Genomic DNA, 15,527 nt, shown 5'->3' with positions numbered 1-15,527 from the left:
TGACGGCAGAAAATCGCGGCACCAGCTCTGTGCTCTGCCTGTGCCACAGCGATCCGCGGCTCCGCCGTCGCAGGACGCGCGGCAGCCTCCATGACCGTGGGGCTGCCGAGGTTGCCGGCTCCCCGCAAGGCAGTGAGGGCAGCGGGACACCCGGGGGGGCGAGCGCAGGGCTCGCACGTGTTCCTGCCTGCGTGTTTTTAGGAGTCAGCGCTGGTTTTCTGAAGACTGTCGCTGGGAGGTGTGCTTTGTGCAGCTTAGTTCCACACTGAGTAAGTTTTTTTTGTAGTAGTGATTAAAGTTCCAGGCCCTCCCGGGGTACACGGTGTTTACGTAAAACTGACCCACTGAGACTCACGGCTGTCACGAGAACAGCTTCCCTGTGCCACGGCTGGAGTTTTTAGGCCAACTGCATCTCTTTTTTTCTTTCAAATAACTAGCAAAAACCACCCCCCCAACCCTTCCATGTGAAAATGCAGACCTCTGATCTCTTTCCAGCTGTTAAAGCTCTCCAGAGCTTTCCATGCAAAAGGAAAAGGGGGGGGGTGTGTGTGTATTTTTAATGGAATGCTTCTGACTGTTGCTTTATTCAAATTTTGTATCGTGCTTAAAGCCCTGATTTGCCACGGGCAGGGCTGCTTTGGAAAGCCCCGGCGCAGAGGCGGAACGCGGCACGGGGCCCTTCCGGAGTACGGGCGTACGAACGGGCACGGTTTGAAAACAAGAACAACATGTCGCCACCGTTCCCGGCGCGAAGCAACGTGCCACCGGGCTGCTGCTGCTCGGCAAAGCCGGAGAACGACCCTTTTCCTGAGGCTGCACATTCAAACGCATCCGCTGGGCTGCCTCTCCCGGGGACAGCGTTTACAGGGAGCAAAGGCACTCATGTAGGGTTAGAAAGAAGACAAAAAAACCCCCACAAATTAAAAAAGGCAGGTGAAGAGAGTGGTGGTAGGGAGGATGGAATGTGTTCAAAGGCTAGGGAAGGTGTGAAATTTATGGAAAAACCCTCAGGCGACATCGGCAAAAGAATTAGAACTCTCTTTATTATTAAATAATCAACGCTACAGTGATTCAAAACTCTTCCAGCAGCTTGAGCTGGCATTCCTGAACAGGAGCGGGGGGCAGGATCCCCCGTGACACCGTTTGTGCCCCGATGAGCAGAGATTTCATCTGAAGAATAAACTACAAGTCTGCAGCAGCTGAAAGATCCTGACTGAGAGAAGAGCGTGTGAGGAGGAGCTGTGAAAGGAGGCGGTGGGGGAGCTGGAAAACTCACTCCAGACTGTCCTGCCTTAAGGATTGACCTTCATGTTCTCCACTCCTGCTCCTTGAAAACCAGGGTCTCCAAAGCGGGACAGCTCGGAAAGAGAGAGACCCCAACGACAAGCTGCACATGCACGGCTCGTCAGACACGCTGGCACGAGCCCACGGGCTCCTGGACATCGCCAGGTGGTGTGTGCTGATGGGGCAACAGCCAGAGCCGTGGGAGAGGGAAGTCTCTCCTAGTGGGTGCCGAAACGAAGCAAGGCAAGAAGGGAACCCCGCTCAGCGGCTGCAGCCACTGTTCTGCAGCCCCAGGTGGGAAAAGCCTTCACGTGCAGACCCAGTTTGCAGCTTGGCATCGAGACTTCACTCCCTTCAGCTTCCCCTCCGTCGTGGGTGAGGGTCTCCCCGCTCCGCATCCAGGCTGGCTGCACTGAGCCACTAGCGTGCCAGTCCTGGGTGGGTTTGCTGCTGCGGGGCCGGACCGGCTGTCCCACGGCTCCCTGCCATCCTCTCTGCCCATCCTGGGCATGACATCTCCTCTGCGAGGTGAAGGTCGCTCCCAGCGGCAGGGAGGCAGCTGTTCTATTTGTCTTTTGCATCCAGCTGAAAATAGAAAGACCACACAGCGTTTGTCAGGGCGTTTCAGACCTTCCAGCCCCTGTTAGCTCAGCCAGCAACGCTTCCTGGCACCAAAATCCCAGAGCAAGGAGGGGTTTGTTTTCCATGCTTTACCGCATTTGCATCGGCTTTACCCGTCTGGTTTGGAGCAGCACAAGCACTAAACCAAAGGCTGGTTGATCTTGTACAAATGCAAAAAGGCTTGTAGGGAAAAACCAAAAACCCTGACCAAAAAATTCATAATTCCTGTTCATTCTGGCCCCATAATCTGATGGAAGTAAGAACAACCTGAATGCTAAAATGGGAATCTTGAAGCCGGATTTTTCTCTTGGGTCAAAGGAGTCATGTTGGACAGCGTGCCCGCTAAAAACACAACTGGCTGCTCACTCCGGCGAGCTGGCAGAGCCCTACTGCTGGCAGTTTACACCGTTGCGGAAGAGCTGGCCCGTTTACACCGGCGGAAGAGCTGGCCCAGCCCACGAGTTACAACTTCTGCTTAAATTAAAAAAAAGTTAAAAAACTGATGCCAAATGCGGAAAAGTCTTCCCAGCAGATCTAAAGTAACGTAAGGTGACAGTTACCATCAGCACTGAACCCAGAGTAATTACGAACTGGCCCTCCTACGATGTCTCACTCGTGAGGATCTCTGATCTTTTGAGATCTTCAGCAGAACGGTGTGGGGAAATAATGATCCGTGGGGGAAAAGGGTAAAGTCTCAGTTCCCGACCGGTGCTGTCAGGTGCAGCCACGTTTTGCGTTGGCTGAAGCGCAGAGGGGAGTCCTCTGCTGGCTGACAAGCTCCTACGGGATTAATCCGACACGGATGACAGAGGGGATTTTCTGCGTGGTCGCTTCCAGCTCCAGGAAGCTGTACCCTCATCGATAGGGCTTTTTCCGTGTCTTTGGGAACAAACGGAAAACCCAGACAAAATCAACGGGGAACTCTTCAGTAAGGGAGCGGGTCACTGCTTGAAGCAGCCCTGAAGTGCTCTCTTCCAGCCCAAAGCCTGGCCTTTTCCGTGTCCTTCCTGTTCCACCCGAGGGGGGCAGACCCGCAGCCTCCCCTCCTGCACCCCCAAAACTTTCGGCCATGCAGCACTCTGCTCCGCGGCGCCTGCGCTGCGGCACAGCGCCGAGATTCGGGGCTTTTAACCTTTCTGTGCTTCCCTGTGCTCCTTTTCTCCGAGTGCAGGCTGCAAGCGTGGCAGCACAAACCTGCTCCCCCCGGAACAACTCCAGCAGGAGGAAGGAAGAGGCTCAGGAAGGGAGATGGGGCTCTGAGCCCCTTCCCACCTTTTCTTTTTCTTTCTGAATTAGCGTTTGCAGCTCTTCAGTCCAGTCCAGCAGCTCCACCAGCTTCTCGACCCCACTGACCACGTCCCCCAGCTGGGCGACGTCATTGCAGCGCTGCTGCCAGGCGAAGGGTCCGACGAGGTCTCGGTTGATCAGCACTCGGGGAACGGAGCTGCGCACGGCTCCTGCCAGGCTGGCGAAGGGCTCCACCTAAAGCATGGCAACCCGAAGGGGCAGAGAGAGAGCGTCACCCGGCGGAGGGAGACCACGGGCAGGAATTCACTGCGTGCTAAGCTTGTAACCGCCGTGTTTAACAGCTCTCCCGCTGTGGGCTGAGCTACCCCAGTGCTGACCAGGTTCTGGGTGTCACCAGTTAGCCAGTAGCCTTTTCTCGGGTGGCTGCAAAGCTCATCTCTTGCTCTCCAGGTGCCCACCTTTCCCAGGAGCACACGAGGTTTTCAGAGGGTCTCTGAGTGCATGCACCCTGTTCCTTACCCTGCCACCTCAAATTTCACCTCGATAACCCAGTTTCTCGCCTTATCCTCTAAACCCTCTCTCTCCTCCAGAGTCCCCTCCGGCCCCGTTTTCCATGTGCCTTTGTCTCCTTGTGAGCGGGGGTTTCTCTTAGTCCCAGACCTCCAGGGACGTTCCGATGACAAAAAGCAGGTCTGCCATGGGGAAGTCCGTCACGTGCAGGAGGAAGCGCTGCGGGAGCTCCTCGCCGAAGAACACAATGTCAGGCTTGACGACTCCGGTGCAGATGGGACAACGAGGGACCTTGTCTGCCATGACGTCCCCCTGCAGCGAGACCACCCAACAGCGCTTGGTACAGGGCACTGCACACCCGCACGCGCAGGGTCAGAACCACAACGCATCCCCACGGCAGCATCCAGCCCCAAGTCTCCAATAAAAGCTCTTGGCCCCGAGGGCAAAACAACTGGCCTGCAACAGGGTCTCCTCCTTGCCTTGATTCGTCTGTCGATGCCCAACTGCAACCACTCACCCTGAAGTCCTCTCCTGGGAACTTCCTTCGACAGACTGTGCAAGTGGCAGTGGCAAAGGTGCCGTGGGCTTCCACCAGTCTATCGGGAGGGATCCCAGCAACTGGAACACAGCGCGTGGGAGAGGACCAGCTCAGCGTGAGGTGACTGAACCAGAAGCTCCACGTTCACCGAGCGTTTCCCCACTCCTGCCTCCTATTCTGCTTCGCGCCCTCGCCTCCTCCCAGTGCTCTGCTGCTGAGATGGGGAGGAGAACACTCACCTCTCTCCAGCCCGTCGATGTTCTGGGTGTAGAGGCGCAGGAGGAGCCCTTTGTCGTGCAGGAGCCTCAGGAAATAGTGGGCGTAGTTGGGTCTGTAGTTGCCAGGGTAGAGCTCCTTGGCCAAAGTGAAAAAAGGCTTAGGGTTGACAAAGAAATACATCAGTTCAAAGATGGCTTCTGGGTAAGGGATGTTGTACTGCTGGAGGTTACTGTAGAGGCCGCTCCCCGGGGACCTGCACGGAGAGGAGAGCGGGGCTGGCAGGCAGGACGCAGGAAGAGGTGCCACCCACCGCAGAGCCAGACCAAGACATGACGGAGCAGCCAGCCAGGTCCTCGGGTTCTCTCTGGCTGCTTTGTGCTGTCCGTCATGTGTCAGGAGAGCAGATGAAACTACCTCTGTGCGGAGGGAGAACCTGCCTCATCCCTGCTCTACTGCCACCCTGCCTTCTCCCGGCTGCAGAGGTGTGCCCACAGTCGGAGGGAGGGAAGGGCCATGCTGGCACGCTGTGGGGACCATGCTCTCTTCTAGCTGGAGCGTCTCGAGCCCGTGCCATGGCCACGTTGGCTCTTCTTTGGTGGCCAAGGTGGGGCAGCGAGCACAGCCACAGAATCAAGCAACTAACTATCCTGAAGGCCTGGGCCAAGGAACGGCGATGGTGATGCCAGCCTGCCTTTGGCTGGAGAAGATCTGGGCCCTCCCCGCCCTGAAAAAGGACAAATGAAACGACGGAGGCATTACCGAAAATCCGGGATGCCGCTGGGGGTGCTGATGCCAGCGCCAGCCATTACCACCACTCGGCGACACTCCTTCTTCCGAATCCGCTCTGCCACATCCTGCAGGGTGAGCTGCTGCTTCCCACCTCCAACTCCCCACCTGCCCGTTCCTAAAACGGCTCCGGCAGCAGTGGACAAAGAGAAGGGCCTGGAGCCTTGGATCCTGCTGGGAACAGAGAGCACACCAGGCAGCACACTGACAGCGACTTGGAACTGCTCGGGAGGAGGAAACCGCCCCAGGAATTCTGCGGAAAGCTCTTCAACGGGCAGGACTGCGCACTCGTACTTAACGAGGAGAAAACTGAACCGTTGGTCCCATCCGTGCCCCGGGAGCAGATGCTGCCCATTGTGCCCAATACCGAATCGCTGGCACCGCTGTGAGAGGGGTTATTGTGGGCAGGGGCACGCAGGGCTGTGGGAACAGCAAACTGGGACTCACGAGTCCCACAGCCTCTCTCCTCTCGCTCCCGGGCCAGCTCCGGCTTACGGAGCCCGTTTGGACAGGAGAGGAGATGTCCTCCATCCCTTTCATCGCGGCACGACCGGCTCCTTCCCGTCAGCGTCCCGGTGCTGAGGCCCGGGGGGCACCGGGCACCGGCCCCGGCTGGCAGCGGGGGCACCAGGGCACCTGACCACCCTACCTCCGCGCTCCGGGGCCGGCCGGGGAGAGCCGGGCCGAGCCCCCCGCACCGCCGCCGGTGCTGCCGTCCCTGGGGCCGCGCTCCCACAGGCTCCGCCACGCTGCAAGAAAGCGCAGAGCCGGTGAGCGGGTGCTGGGGGGAACCGGAGGGCAGCGACGCGCGGCTGACGGCGCCGGGGCCCCCCGGACCCCGCTCCCGGACCCCGCTCCCGCCCCCCCGCCGCCCCCCAGGACCCGCTCCCGGGACCCGCTCCCGCCCCCCCGCCGCCCCCCGGACCCGCTCCCGCCGCCCGAGGCCCTTCCCCACGCCGGCCCGCCGGGCCTCACTCGCCGCCAGCAGCCCGCCGCCGCGCCGCGCCCCCCGCTCCATGGCCGGGACAGCGGCCGCGCTCCCCGCCGGGCACCGGCCGCGCCGCTACCGCAATGCCCCGAGTAGCCGCGCCCGCCGCCTCCGCAGCAACGCCGCGGCCTCACTCCTCTCCCGCCCCCTCCGTTTTGGGCCGTTTCGGGGATTTTAGGGGGGTTCGTCCGGGGAGGGAGGGGGCGGCCCGGGGGCGAGGCGTTGCCATGGCCACCGCGGCGCGGGGGTGGTGGTGGGGCGGCCGCCGCGGGGCACTACGGTACCCAGCGCGCCCCGCGCGGCGCCGGAAGTGAGTGTGCATTTCCGGCGGCCGCCAGCGCGGAGGGTTCCGCTCCCGGTCCGGGCCGTCCCGCCGCCGCCGCCGCCATGAAGGACGTGCCGGGCTTCCTGCAGCAGAGCCAGAGCGCGGCGCCGGGGCAGGCGGCCGTGTGGCACCGCCTGGAGGAGCTCTACAACAAGAAGTGAGCGAGGACGGGGGGGCCGCGCTGCCGGGGGGGGTCCCGGTGCGATGCTGTGGGTGCGCCCCGCCGCGGCGCCCGGCGGGTGCTGTCCCGCCTTGTCCCCCGGATCGCTGGGCTCGCGTTATGTCGCCGGTCCGGGCGGGGGGGCGCGTCTCCGCTTTGAGTTTTTCTCGATCTCCGCCCTTGGTAACGGCGGCCGCGAACCCGGCGGGTTTTGGGAGCGGGGGGGTCGGGGAGGCGGTAACGTGGGAGCTCACCGAGCCGCCTTCTTCTTCCTCAGGCTGTGGCACCAGCTGACCCTGCAGGTTCTGGACTTCGTGCAGGACCCCTGCTTCGCCCAGGGAGATGGGCTCATCAAGGTGACGGTCCCCATCGCCCCCGAGCGTTCCGTGCTTCCGTGGCGAGGGCGAGCCACGGCGTTCCCGCCCTGCTGGGACACGGGGCGGCCTGTGCTGGCGTCTGGAGGACGGTGAAACGGGGAGGGTTCGGCTCCCTGGAGTGTAGGCGCCAGACGTGGGCGTGCAGGGCTGGAGCTGGTGTAGGAAAACTCTGCGAAAATCGAACGTCGATTTGGGAAGCTTCAAATTTATTTTAATAATTAAAACTGGGGGGAGGTGCAGGGGGAGCCTTTTGCTTTCCCTCCTGTGGCAGAGGTCACGACTCGAGTGCAGGATGCGTTGTCAGGTGTCACAAATGCTTCAGCTTATCCCATGGGCTGTTTCAGCCGCTGTCTGGGAGCTTCTTCTGTTTGGGAAGATACCGGTGTGCCCAGTGCAGGGCCCCATGTTCTCTGTGTGCCGCAAGGATCCTGGCCTCTGGCTCTCCTCTGTGGTTTTAGGTTGAACTCGGGTTTTCTAGGAGAGAGTTGTTTCCGTGATGAAGAGCTGTGGGTTTCTAGGGGCAGCCTCTTCTCTGAGTGCCACCACGGAGAAGTTGGGCAGCTCCGGGCCCGCGCTCGTTGTGCGGTGATGACCGAAGGCGTGCAGTGGGCCAGCCCGTAGCAGGGGACGCTGTGTCGCAGGACCTGCCAGGCTGCAAGATTCCCGAGTCACTCCTTGCAGCTGGGAGGAGACTGCAGAGATAGAATGATCTAAAAATGAGCAATTTTTGGCTCCCGGACCCTGTACGGTGCAGACTGTAGCTCTGTGTCGGGTGCCCGCTGCTTTGTTGGAGAAACGAGTTGGAATACAGTGAAAAGCGAGTGTCGTCGCTGAAATGAAGTGTCCTCTTGCCCTGACTGTTGCTCCCTCTGTGCCCGCAGCTGTACGAGAACTTCATCAGCGAGTTCGAACACAGGTGAGTGAGTCTGTTTCCCCAGGAGCTTCTCGGGAACCGACCCTTGACCGAGACTCCTCTGACCACGAGCTTTTTGTTCCAGGGTGAACCCCTTGTCCCTGGTGGAGATCATTCTCCACGTGGTCAGGCAGATGACGGGTAAGTCTCCTTGCCTGCTCCTCACAACGTTTTTAGCAGCTGGTGGCTACAAGATGTGGCCAGTTAACAGTAACAGCCACGTCTTCAGTGTCATCTGTTGTCTTGCTGGTGTGTTGAAAGGGGAAGCACTAACTCCCAAAAAATGATTGCTGCGACAGGCAGTGGCAAGTCTCTGCTTCGCTGGGGACGTGGCTGAGGAGCAGAAAGCCCGGCCCACGGTAGCCCCACCTTCTGAAGGGCCTTCCTGAATCCAGTGAAAGGAGATATTCCTAGGGTGAGGTGTGGTTCCACAGGAATTCCTGATATTGCTACTTTTTCTGTTTGTGTTTCTTTCCCCCCTACTTCAGATCCCAATGTGGCCCTCACTTTTCTGGAAAAGACTCGAGAAAAGGTATTTTTGAAATTGCTCTTTCTGGTGGTGCACTTACAGGGGTCGCTTTGCGTGGGGGCGGTACGGCAGAGCCGAGGAGGCAGCTGTTGGAGCCTGTGCTGCAGAACGCCTGCTGCTCCCCTCGGTGAACAGCTCGTGTTTTAACGCCGGGACGCGCCGGCAAACGCGGCTGGCACGGCGCGAGCTTCAGGAGCTGCCTGGCTGCGGGGGTCGCGCTCTCTGAACGCGCGTCTCCGTGTGCCTGCAGGTGAAGAGCAGCGACGAAGCTGTCATTCTGTGCAAAACGGCCATCGGGGCGCTCAAGCTGAACATCGGGGACCTGCAGGTCACCAAGGTGAGGTGGTGGCTCGAGCAGCGCCAGCGCCCGGGTGTTGGGGGGCGCCGTGATGAGCTCAGCTGCTGCAGCACGGACCTGCCCGCGTCCGTGCTCCGGTTCTGAAGGAGAAGGTGACAAATGTGCAACCCCTGGGGTCTCCAGGAAGACCCACGGTTCTGCCCTGCGTCTTGCGGGCTGTGAAAAGGCACGGGCAGGACTTGGGGCCAAACCTCTGAGGTCTCGGTGAGGTTCTGGTGCGGGCAGCTTTTGGGGGGCTGCTGCTTGCTGGTGGCCTGCAGGGTCGCCGCAGCAGTTGGCATGCGAGAGCAGAGGGAGGGAAAAACACCGGGATGTGTTTGAGTTCGCAGCGTAGGGGGTCTCGGGAACGAACAGCCGAGTTCGTGTGCCGCTTCCTGTGCGGAGCGAGTTGTTATTGCATCTCCTGGCTTTCCTTAGAGCCATCTCTCAAACCTCAGAGGAGGTTTTTTATTTCGTGCGGTGCAGCTTTATGTCTCTTGGAGCAAGTACAAAGTTTGAACGTGTGTGTAGGTGTGTCAGTACAGCTGCAGGGTTGGATTTGGGTTTGGTTTGGGTTTTGCCCAACTACCGTGTAAAGCTGTTGCTTTATCTGTAACGCTGTGGTGGTGGTGGTCTCGTCCGCTTTAGGAGTGAGCGGGGGTTCCTTGTGGGCCACACACCAATTCCGTAGCCCTTACGGTGGTGAACTGGCAGGGGGGAGCCCGCGTGTACGCGAGGGGTCCCTCCACTGTCACAAACAGGTCTCCACCCTCCCTAGGAGACCATTGAGGAGGTCGAGGAGATGCTGAACAACCTCCCCGGGGTGACTTCGGTTCACAGCCGCTTCTACGACCTCTCCAGCAAGTACTACCAGACGATTGGCAACCACGCCTCGTACTACAAGGACGCTCTGCGCTTTCTGGGATGCATTGATGTCAAAGACTTGCCGGGTAAGCCCTCCTTTGCCGAGCACAGGAGGTCACGTTCTCAGTTTTGTCACTTCAGTCGAAGTGCACTGGGAGAGAACGGGTTTTCTCAGTGTTGTTTTGAATCTGCCGTGGTTGGGGCAGGGTCTAGCTAGGAAGAGGAGGAACCCAGAAGAATGGCTGAGCAGGAATCTCCTCCTAACCTCCCTTGAGGTGACGGGAGGAGGGAAGCGCCCCCACCAGAAGGGATAGTTTGTTCTGGTTCCCGAAAATCTTCACTACAGATTCCAGAAGTGGCCCTGTTGTGCCACTGCTGTGGCAATTCAATTTCAGCCTTGGGCGAGGATGAGGAGGTCTGGGAGGGATTTAATGCAGGCACAGAGAGCAGAGTGAGGGAGGGGTTGGTGGGGCTTAGACTGCTGCTTCATCCAAACTGTTTTTGTTGTTTTGTGTGGTTTTTGTCTTTTTTTTTTTTTCCCCAGTGTCAGAGCAGCAGGAGAGAGCCTTTACCCTGGGGCTGGCAGGGCTCTTGGGAGAAGGTGTTTATAACTTTGGGGAGCTGGTAAGTGACGCTGCATCGCTTCACTTGTGCGAGTGCCAGGAATTGGTTGTACCTTAACCCTGTCCTGCCTGGTTCCTGCAGCTCATGCACCCTGTTCTGGAGTCCCTGAGAAGCACGGATCGGCAGTGGCTGATTGACACGCTCTACGCCTTCAACAGCGGGAACGTAGAGACGTTTCAGGCTTTGAAGTCGGCGTGGGGTCAGCAGGTGAGGGAACGAGTCGCCGCGCTGCTGGAGGCTGGGTGGATTCTGTGGACCTTCACTTTGAGAATTCCTGGCTCTGGTGCACTGGTGTAGTTTTAATCACGGCATAATAACGTTTCTTTCATCTTGATACGTGTCGTTAGTTTCCTTTTGGCCTCCCTCTGTGTCTGGATGGTTGAAAGAAGTAAAGAGAAACCTTTTGTGATCCGAGGGGAAAGCAAACAAAGCCGTCACGCACTCCTGCACAGGAGGAGAACCCCTCATTTAGTGTCCTTGATGCCACTCACTCCCAGCATTAAACGGCGTCCAGTGTGAAAGACTGGTTTTCCCTTGTGCTTGGGGAGTTTGAGGAAAACGGTGGTGTTAGATGTTACACGGGCTGTGCCAGGAATTACTGTCCTAGCAGGAATTTACAGGTCCACTTGTGCGAGGCTGTGGCCTTTGGTAAAGGGTTGCTGCTTGATGGACGTGCTGGTGTAACTGTGCACTTCTTGGATTTGGTTCATGGAACCGTTACCGGGCAGTGGGTGGGTTGCAGCGGCCTCCTCCCTCCCAAATGAGGTAGTGGGTCCCCAGGGGCTTACTCCTGCGTGTAGCGAGCTGTTCTGCCCCGCCAAGGAGGTGGGGGGAAGGAGGAATGGACTGACTTGTTCCGTTGTATCCTCTTACAGCCAGATCTGGCCGCAAACGAGGCGCTTCTGCTGCAGAAGATTCAGCTGCTGTGTCTTATGGAGGTGAGCGGAGTGTGGGAAGGGGACAGGGGCCGCTCCAACTCCTCTTTGGTTCCGTGTTCTGGTCTCTGCCGGTGCACTCGGTTCTTAGGAACTCATGGGTTTAAAAGCTGGCTGCGGATTTTGCCTCTAGATGGTGCTGAAAGGCCGGAGCTGCCGGGGGAGAGGAGCCGAGTGTTTGCTGCGTGTGTGTGGTCACCAGGGTGTGCTCTCGGGCAGGATGTGGAGGTGGGGAAGGAAAGACCAGGCTTTGTGTCTCGAGGGTGGTATCTGAGATGATAACTCTTGAAGTATGTCCTAGTCTAACAAAGGTTTCTGACATGCGGGTAAAGCCTTCGTTTCCGAAGGGCTGCATGTCCTGTCCCCAGTAGATAACCCAAAATGTTGAAACAGCGTCTTCCCTCTTGCTCGAAGGCTTTGGCTCTGTCGTTACCAAATAATGTTGTTCTCTGAACCTCTGTGGCCCTGGATCTTTCTCAAAAACGTGCATTACCTGAGTTGTGGGGCGTTCAGTGTGTTTGTGCACACCCACATGCCAGTACGTGTGTGTGTGTTAACGGGTGTACGTGTTCCACTTCTGGAGGTGTGCTGTGAACGAGTTGTACCCCCTGTAGGCGCCGTGTTGTCTCGGGGATTTGATACGCCCCGAGGTGTTTCAGCACGGATCGATCCGCTTGATGTGGAGATTGTGGATCGCCGAGGAAATCCGCTGCTTGGGGCAGCGAGCTGCGTGTGGAGGAGGGAGCGGTACTGCTCCTTCCTGCTGACATAAGGGCGTTTTCCTTGGAAGCGTTTCCATGAAATGTGGGAAATGCGGTTGGTGCTGCAGGTGGGGAGCTCAGAAGGGCAGGACAAGGGGAGCTGCGCGCGCTGCTGGAGAAAACGAGAACTGTGTGGGATTTGTTTTTTGTCTTGTTTACTCGCTTTCAGATGACTTTCACCCGCCCGGCCAACCACAGGCAGCTCACTTTCGAGGAGATCGCCAAGAGTGCCAAAGTCACGGTGAACGAGGTGAGCTCAGGTTCAGACAGACTGACTAACGTCTGAAGTTGTGAAGATCTGAAAGTGTCTGGCTAGACCCACTCCTGTGGCTGAACTCTAAGTAGACGCGTTCGCCCTTGTTCTTGTGCGTTTGGAGAACTTGTCCAAGAAGGAATTAACTACTCGGTGCTCCTGCTTCTTGGTAAATAAGTTTTTGAAGCTTCTTAACCGTAGTCTTAAGTTGGAAGAGAGCTCTGTAGGCCATCCGTTCCCCCCTACTCTTGAAGGCAGGCCTTTGGATTAGGTTGTGCAGGGCCCTGCCAGGCTGTCTCGAGTCTCGTTTCCAGTGAGGGGAAACGTCAGCGATGTTTAATTTTTCCTCCCAGTGAAGGATTTTGTTCTGTTACCCAGATGGAGTGCCTGCTGAAGCAAATCCTGCCTGTGCCCTCTTGTCCTTTCACCGCGTGTCCTTATGAAAACGGGACCTCTTGTCTTCCACGTTACTGCCCTTTAGGTACAGACCGGTGAGGTATCCCCAAGTTGCCTCTTACCTAGGCTGAAGAAATAAAACATCTTTGTAATGTGAAGTTCTCAGCCTCCTCATCGTGGTGGCCTGTCGTAGACGCTCCCCAGTTCTGCAGTGACCCCCTTGTGCTGAGGGTGATGCGAAACTGGGCACGGCGCTGCAGGCGTGTTCCAACAAGCGGTGGAACAGTCACATCCCTTGATTTCACGTGTTCTTACTGATGCAGTGACAACGCAGCTCCCCTTTGTTGCTGCGGGGGCACCCCCTGGCTCTTGCCCAGTTTGCTGTCCCCCCTGGGCTCCGCTCCTCTCCATCAGAGTATACTCTGCCGAGTGTATTCCGACTGTACCACGGCCAGTCAGACGGCTGCCTGTGCTCTTGCTCGGTCGGTCTCAGGTGCAGGACCATGCTTCTCTTACCTGTCGGGATCTCTCCTTATGGTAGATCTTATTTCCAGCGCACATCTACTCTCCTTGCCTGTTCAGGGTCAGCTGTGAGATTGTCATCCAGGGAGCTGAACGATAATTCATATTATCAGCCCCTCAGAGTGCTACTTGTGACCAGCTGATGTTCCACTTTGAACCTCTCGCCACTGCCGTGTGAGCTCCATGGTTTAGCGCATTTTTCTGCTCGTTTTGTGGTCCTTCTGTCTGCTCTGTAGTTTACGAGCTCGTCAGCAAGGGTGTGGCAGAAGGTCTTGTTGGGCACCTGGCTGAAAGAAAGGTACAGGGGACCTGCGGCGCTCTCTGCAACCTCTGAGCAAGTTATTGAATTTCAAAAGGCAGTAACATGGATCGAGCACACCAATCCGTGTTGGCTTTTTCCAATTACCTTGTCCTTCCTGGGATTTCGGAGAAAAGAAAGGAAATCTGCTCTTGTAGAAAAGAAATCTCTCCTGTGTGTTTAGACGTCGATTCTCAAGGCAGGACTAAAACCCAAAAGAGGATGGACGTGAGAGAGGCTGCAGCTGCTCTCGGTCTCGTTGTGTGCCGTAACCAGCCTCGCGCAAGCCGGGGCCGTGCGGAGGTTTGGTTCGTCTTGGGGGAACTGGGCAGTTTTCAGTCGTTCCCTGGGTTTTATTTGGTTGTTTGTTTCAGGTGGAGCTGCTGGTGATGAAGGCGCTGTCGGTGGGCTTGGTGAAGGGCAGCATCGATGAGGTGGACAAGAGGGTGCACATGACGTGGGTACAGCCGCGCGTGTTGGATTTACAGCAGGTAACGACCCGCTCGGATGCGAAGGCAGCACTGACTCGTTTTCTCCTGTGAGGTGGCCTGGAAGTTAAAACAAGAACTGTGAAGGAACAGTCACTGCTTGAGAATTTCCTTCGTGCTTCCTGAAGATGCTCAGGGAATGAGGAAGTAGATCAGCTGTTCCTCATCCCTTTGCACGTTGCCTCCTTTGGCGTACGCTGGGTTTGTGTCTGTGTCTTGCAGTGAGTAGTTAGGAACTTGTCAGGAGGTAGAATGGGGTAGGTGGTGACACTGCCCTTTGGGAAGCCGCACAGGCCACCACAGAGGGCAAATGCCACGACTGCATTTTCCAGAAGGAGGCAAATGTCTTTGTGGCTGCTTCGAGCCTAAATGCATGGAGCAAAATCTTGGAGTTTCTGGGTTGTGAGTGGCACGCTTCTCTTGGAAAGAGAGAAGTTCAGGGTGCTAAAGATGAAGGTGCTCAGCTTCTCCAGTTCGTCCTCCTCTAACGATTTAGGAGACTGTAGGGTGGTGCCTTTACCTTCAAAAAAACCCAAATCAGTACGTGGAATGCCAGCTGCAAACAAATTCCTTTTGTGCATTTCGATTTTATTTTAAACATTGCCATTTTGATGGTAAAAGCTGTGAAGTAGCATCTTTTCTGAACGTATGGGGTTTCGAGGAGCTGCTTGGGCATCTCGAGTGTTTGTCCCTCCAGGTGAGTTTCGGTGTTTCCGGTCGTGGAGGCGTTGAACTTTCCGTGGGCTTGCCTTGCAGATCAAGGGGATGAAAGACCGCCTGGATTTCTGGTGCACGGACGTGAGGAGCATGGAGATGCTGGTGGAGCACCAGGCTCACGACATCCTGACATAGAGGAGCTCGCGCTGCCCCGGGAGAGGAACCGCTGCTGCCGCCGGCAGCGCTCAGACCACTGACTCTGTGCGGAATTACACTGGGGGGGGGTGGGCAGAGGGGGGAGCAGCTTTTCCACGCGTGTTCAGGGCAGTAAGTGGCCTTTCGCTGGGTAACCCTTTGGTGCTTGGAGTCAAGACTTCCCTGCGTGCCAACGTTAGTGGCACCGACCACGAGAGCTCCCGTCCCACTCTCCTGAAGGGAGGACGACGGCTCCGCGGTGGGCGATCTCGGTGGCGTTATCGAGCTGCCGCGGGAGGAGGTGGTGGTGGGTACATGTTACGGGAGCGGAGGCTGTTTGCCGGGCACAGGGGTGGGAAAACGAGCTGGAGAGGTGCCTGACCATGGGATGAGGTGTTACCCGGTGGTGTTGGCCTTAGGAGGGGGAGACCTTCCCTGGGAACCTCCCTGCCCTGCGGCAGCCCGAAGGCAGCACTACTGAAACCACCCTTCTCCTTTCACCCTCCATCTCCGCAGCCCCTCCTCATCCTCGGTAGAGGGAGTGTTTACTCCATCAAAGGGTTTTTTCCGGGATTGCCGTTTAGTGGATGTGTTTTTATATACTTTTGGGGGTGGTTGTCTTTTACGAACGCTTTGTGCTGAAGCGAGGTGCAGCAGTACTGCTGGAATAAACTCCTCTGCCTTCCCTTTGCTGTGGTC

At 57.6% G+C, this 15,527-nt stretch overlaps 2 protein-coding genes across 3 annotated transcripts; one reads left to right on the top strand and one right to left on the bottom strand.

Annotated features, from left to right (window-relative positions):
* Positions 1-1,022: 1,022 nt before the first annotated feature.
* SIRT3 (sirtuin 3) lies at positions 1,023-6,224 on the bottom strand. Of its 2 annotated transcripts, XM_086612873.1 has the most exons (9): positions 6,182-6,224; positions 5,872-5,955; positions 5,666-5,696; positions 5,180-5,377; positions 4,441-4,673; positions 4,181-4,281; positions 3,814-3,975; positions 3,178-3,387; positions 1,023-1,869 (listed from the first exon to the last, which is right to left on the bottom strand). In XM_086612873.1, the coding sequence occupies exons 1-9, from the start codon at positions 6,222-6,224 to the stop codon at positions 1,849-1,851; spliced, it is 1,083 nt and encodes a 360-aa protein (XP_086468999.1). In that variant the 3' UTR covers positions 1,023-1,848. The 2 variants fall into 2 exon arrangements, with proteins under 2 accessions (XP_086468999.1, XP_086468998.1); XM_086612872.1 differs by lacking the exon at positions 5,666-5,696 and having other exon boundaries at positions 5,856-5,955.
* A 357-nt stretch (positions 6,225-6,581) lies between these two features.
* PSMD13 (proteasome 26S subunit, non-ATPase 13) lies at positions 6,582-15,498 on the top strand. The gene is made up of 13 exons (XM_086613561.1): positions 6,582-6,676; positions 6,957-7,035; positions 7,938-7,972; positions 8,055-8,110; positions 8,458-8,501; positions 8,749-8,835; positions 9,614-9,785; positions 10,244-10,323; positions 10,405-10,530; positions 11,199-11,261; positions 12,189-12,269; positions 13,863-13,979; positions 14,733-15,498. The coding sequence occupies exons 1-13, from the start codon at positions 6,582-6,584 to the stop codon at positions 14,826-14,828; spliced, it is 1,131 nt and encodes a 376-aa protein (XP_086469687.1). The 3' UTR covers positions 14,829-15,498.
* The last annotated feature ends 29 nt before the right edge of the window (positions 15,499-15,527 follow it).

Source organism: Tauraco erythrolophus, chromosome 6, assembly GCF_009769465.1.
Source record: "Tauraco erythrolophus isolate bTauEry1 chromosome 6, bTauEry1.pri, whole genome shotgun sequence".
Lineage (NCBI taxonomy): Eukaryota > Metazoa > Chordata > Aves > Musophagiformes > Musophagidae > Tauraco > Tauraco erythrolophus.
Note: the sequence above shows the minus strand (reverse complement) of the source record. Positions and strands in the feature narration are given on the sequence as shown.

Excerpts from the sequence above, each read along its gene's own strand:
- SIRT3 (XM_086612873.1), bottom strand. The coding sequence starts at position 6,224 with ATGGAGCGGGGGGCGCGGCGCGGCGGCGGGCTGCTGGCGGCGA. Across the intron at positions 5,697-5,871 it reads GGCCCGGCTCTCCCCGGCCG|CCGGAGCTGGCCCGGGAGCG; the intron begins GCCCCGGAGCGC and ends GGGCTCCGTAAG. Across the intron at positions 1,870-3,177 it reads TTCAGAAAGAAAAAGAAAAG|CTGGATGCAAAAGACAAATA; the intron begins GTGGGAAGGGGC and ends TTCTATTTTCAG.
- PSMD13 (XM_086613561.1), top strand. The coding sequence starts at position 6,582 with ATGAAGGACGTGCCGGGCTTCCTGCAGCAGAGCCAGAGCGCGGCGCCG. Across the intron at positions 9,786-10,243 it reads TGATGTCAAAGACTTGCCGG|TGTCAGAGCAGCAGGAGAGA; the intron begins GTAAGCCCTCCT and ends TTTTTTCCCCAG. Across the intron at positions 12,270-13,862 it reads CCAAAGTCACGGTGAACGAG|GTGGAGCTGCTGGTGATGAA; the intron begins GTGAGCTCAGGT and ends TGTTTGTTTCAG.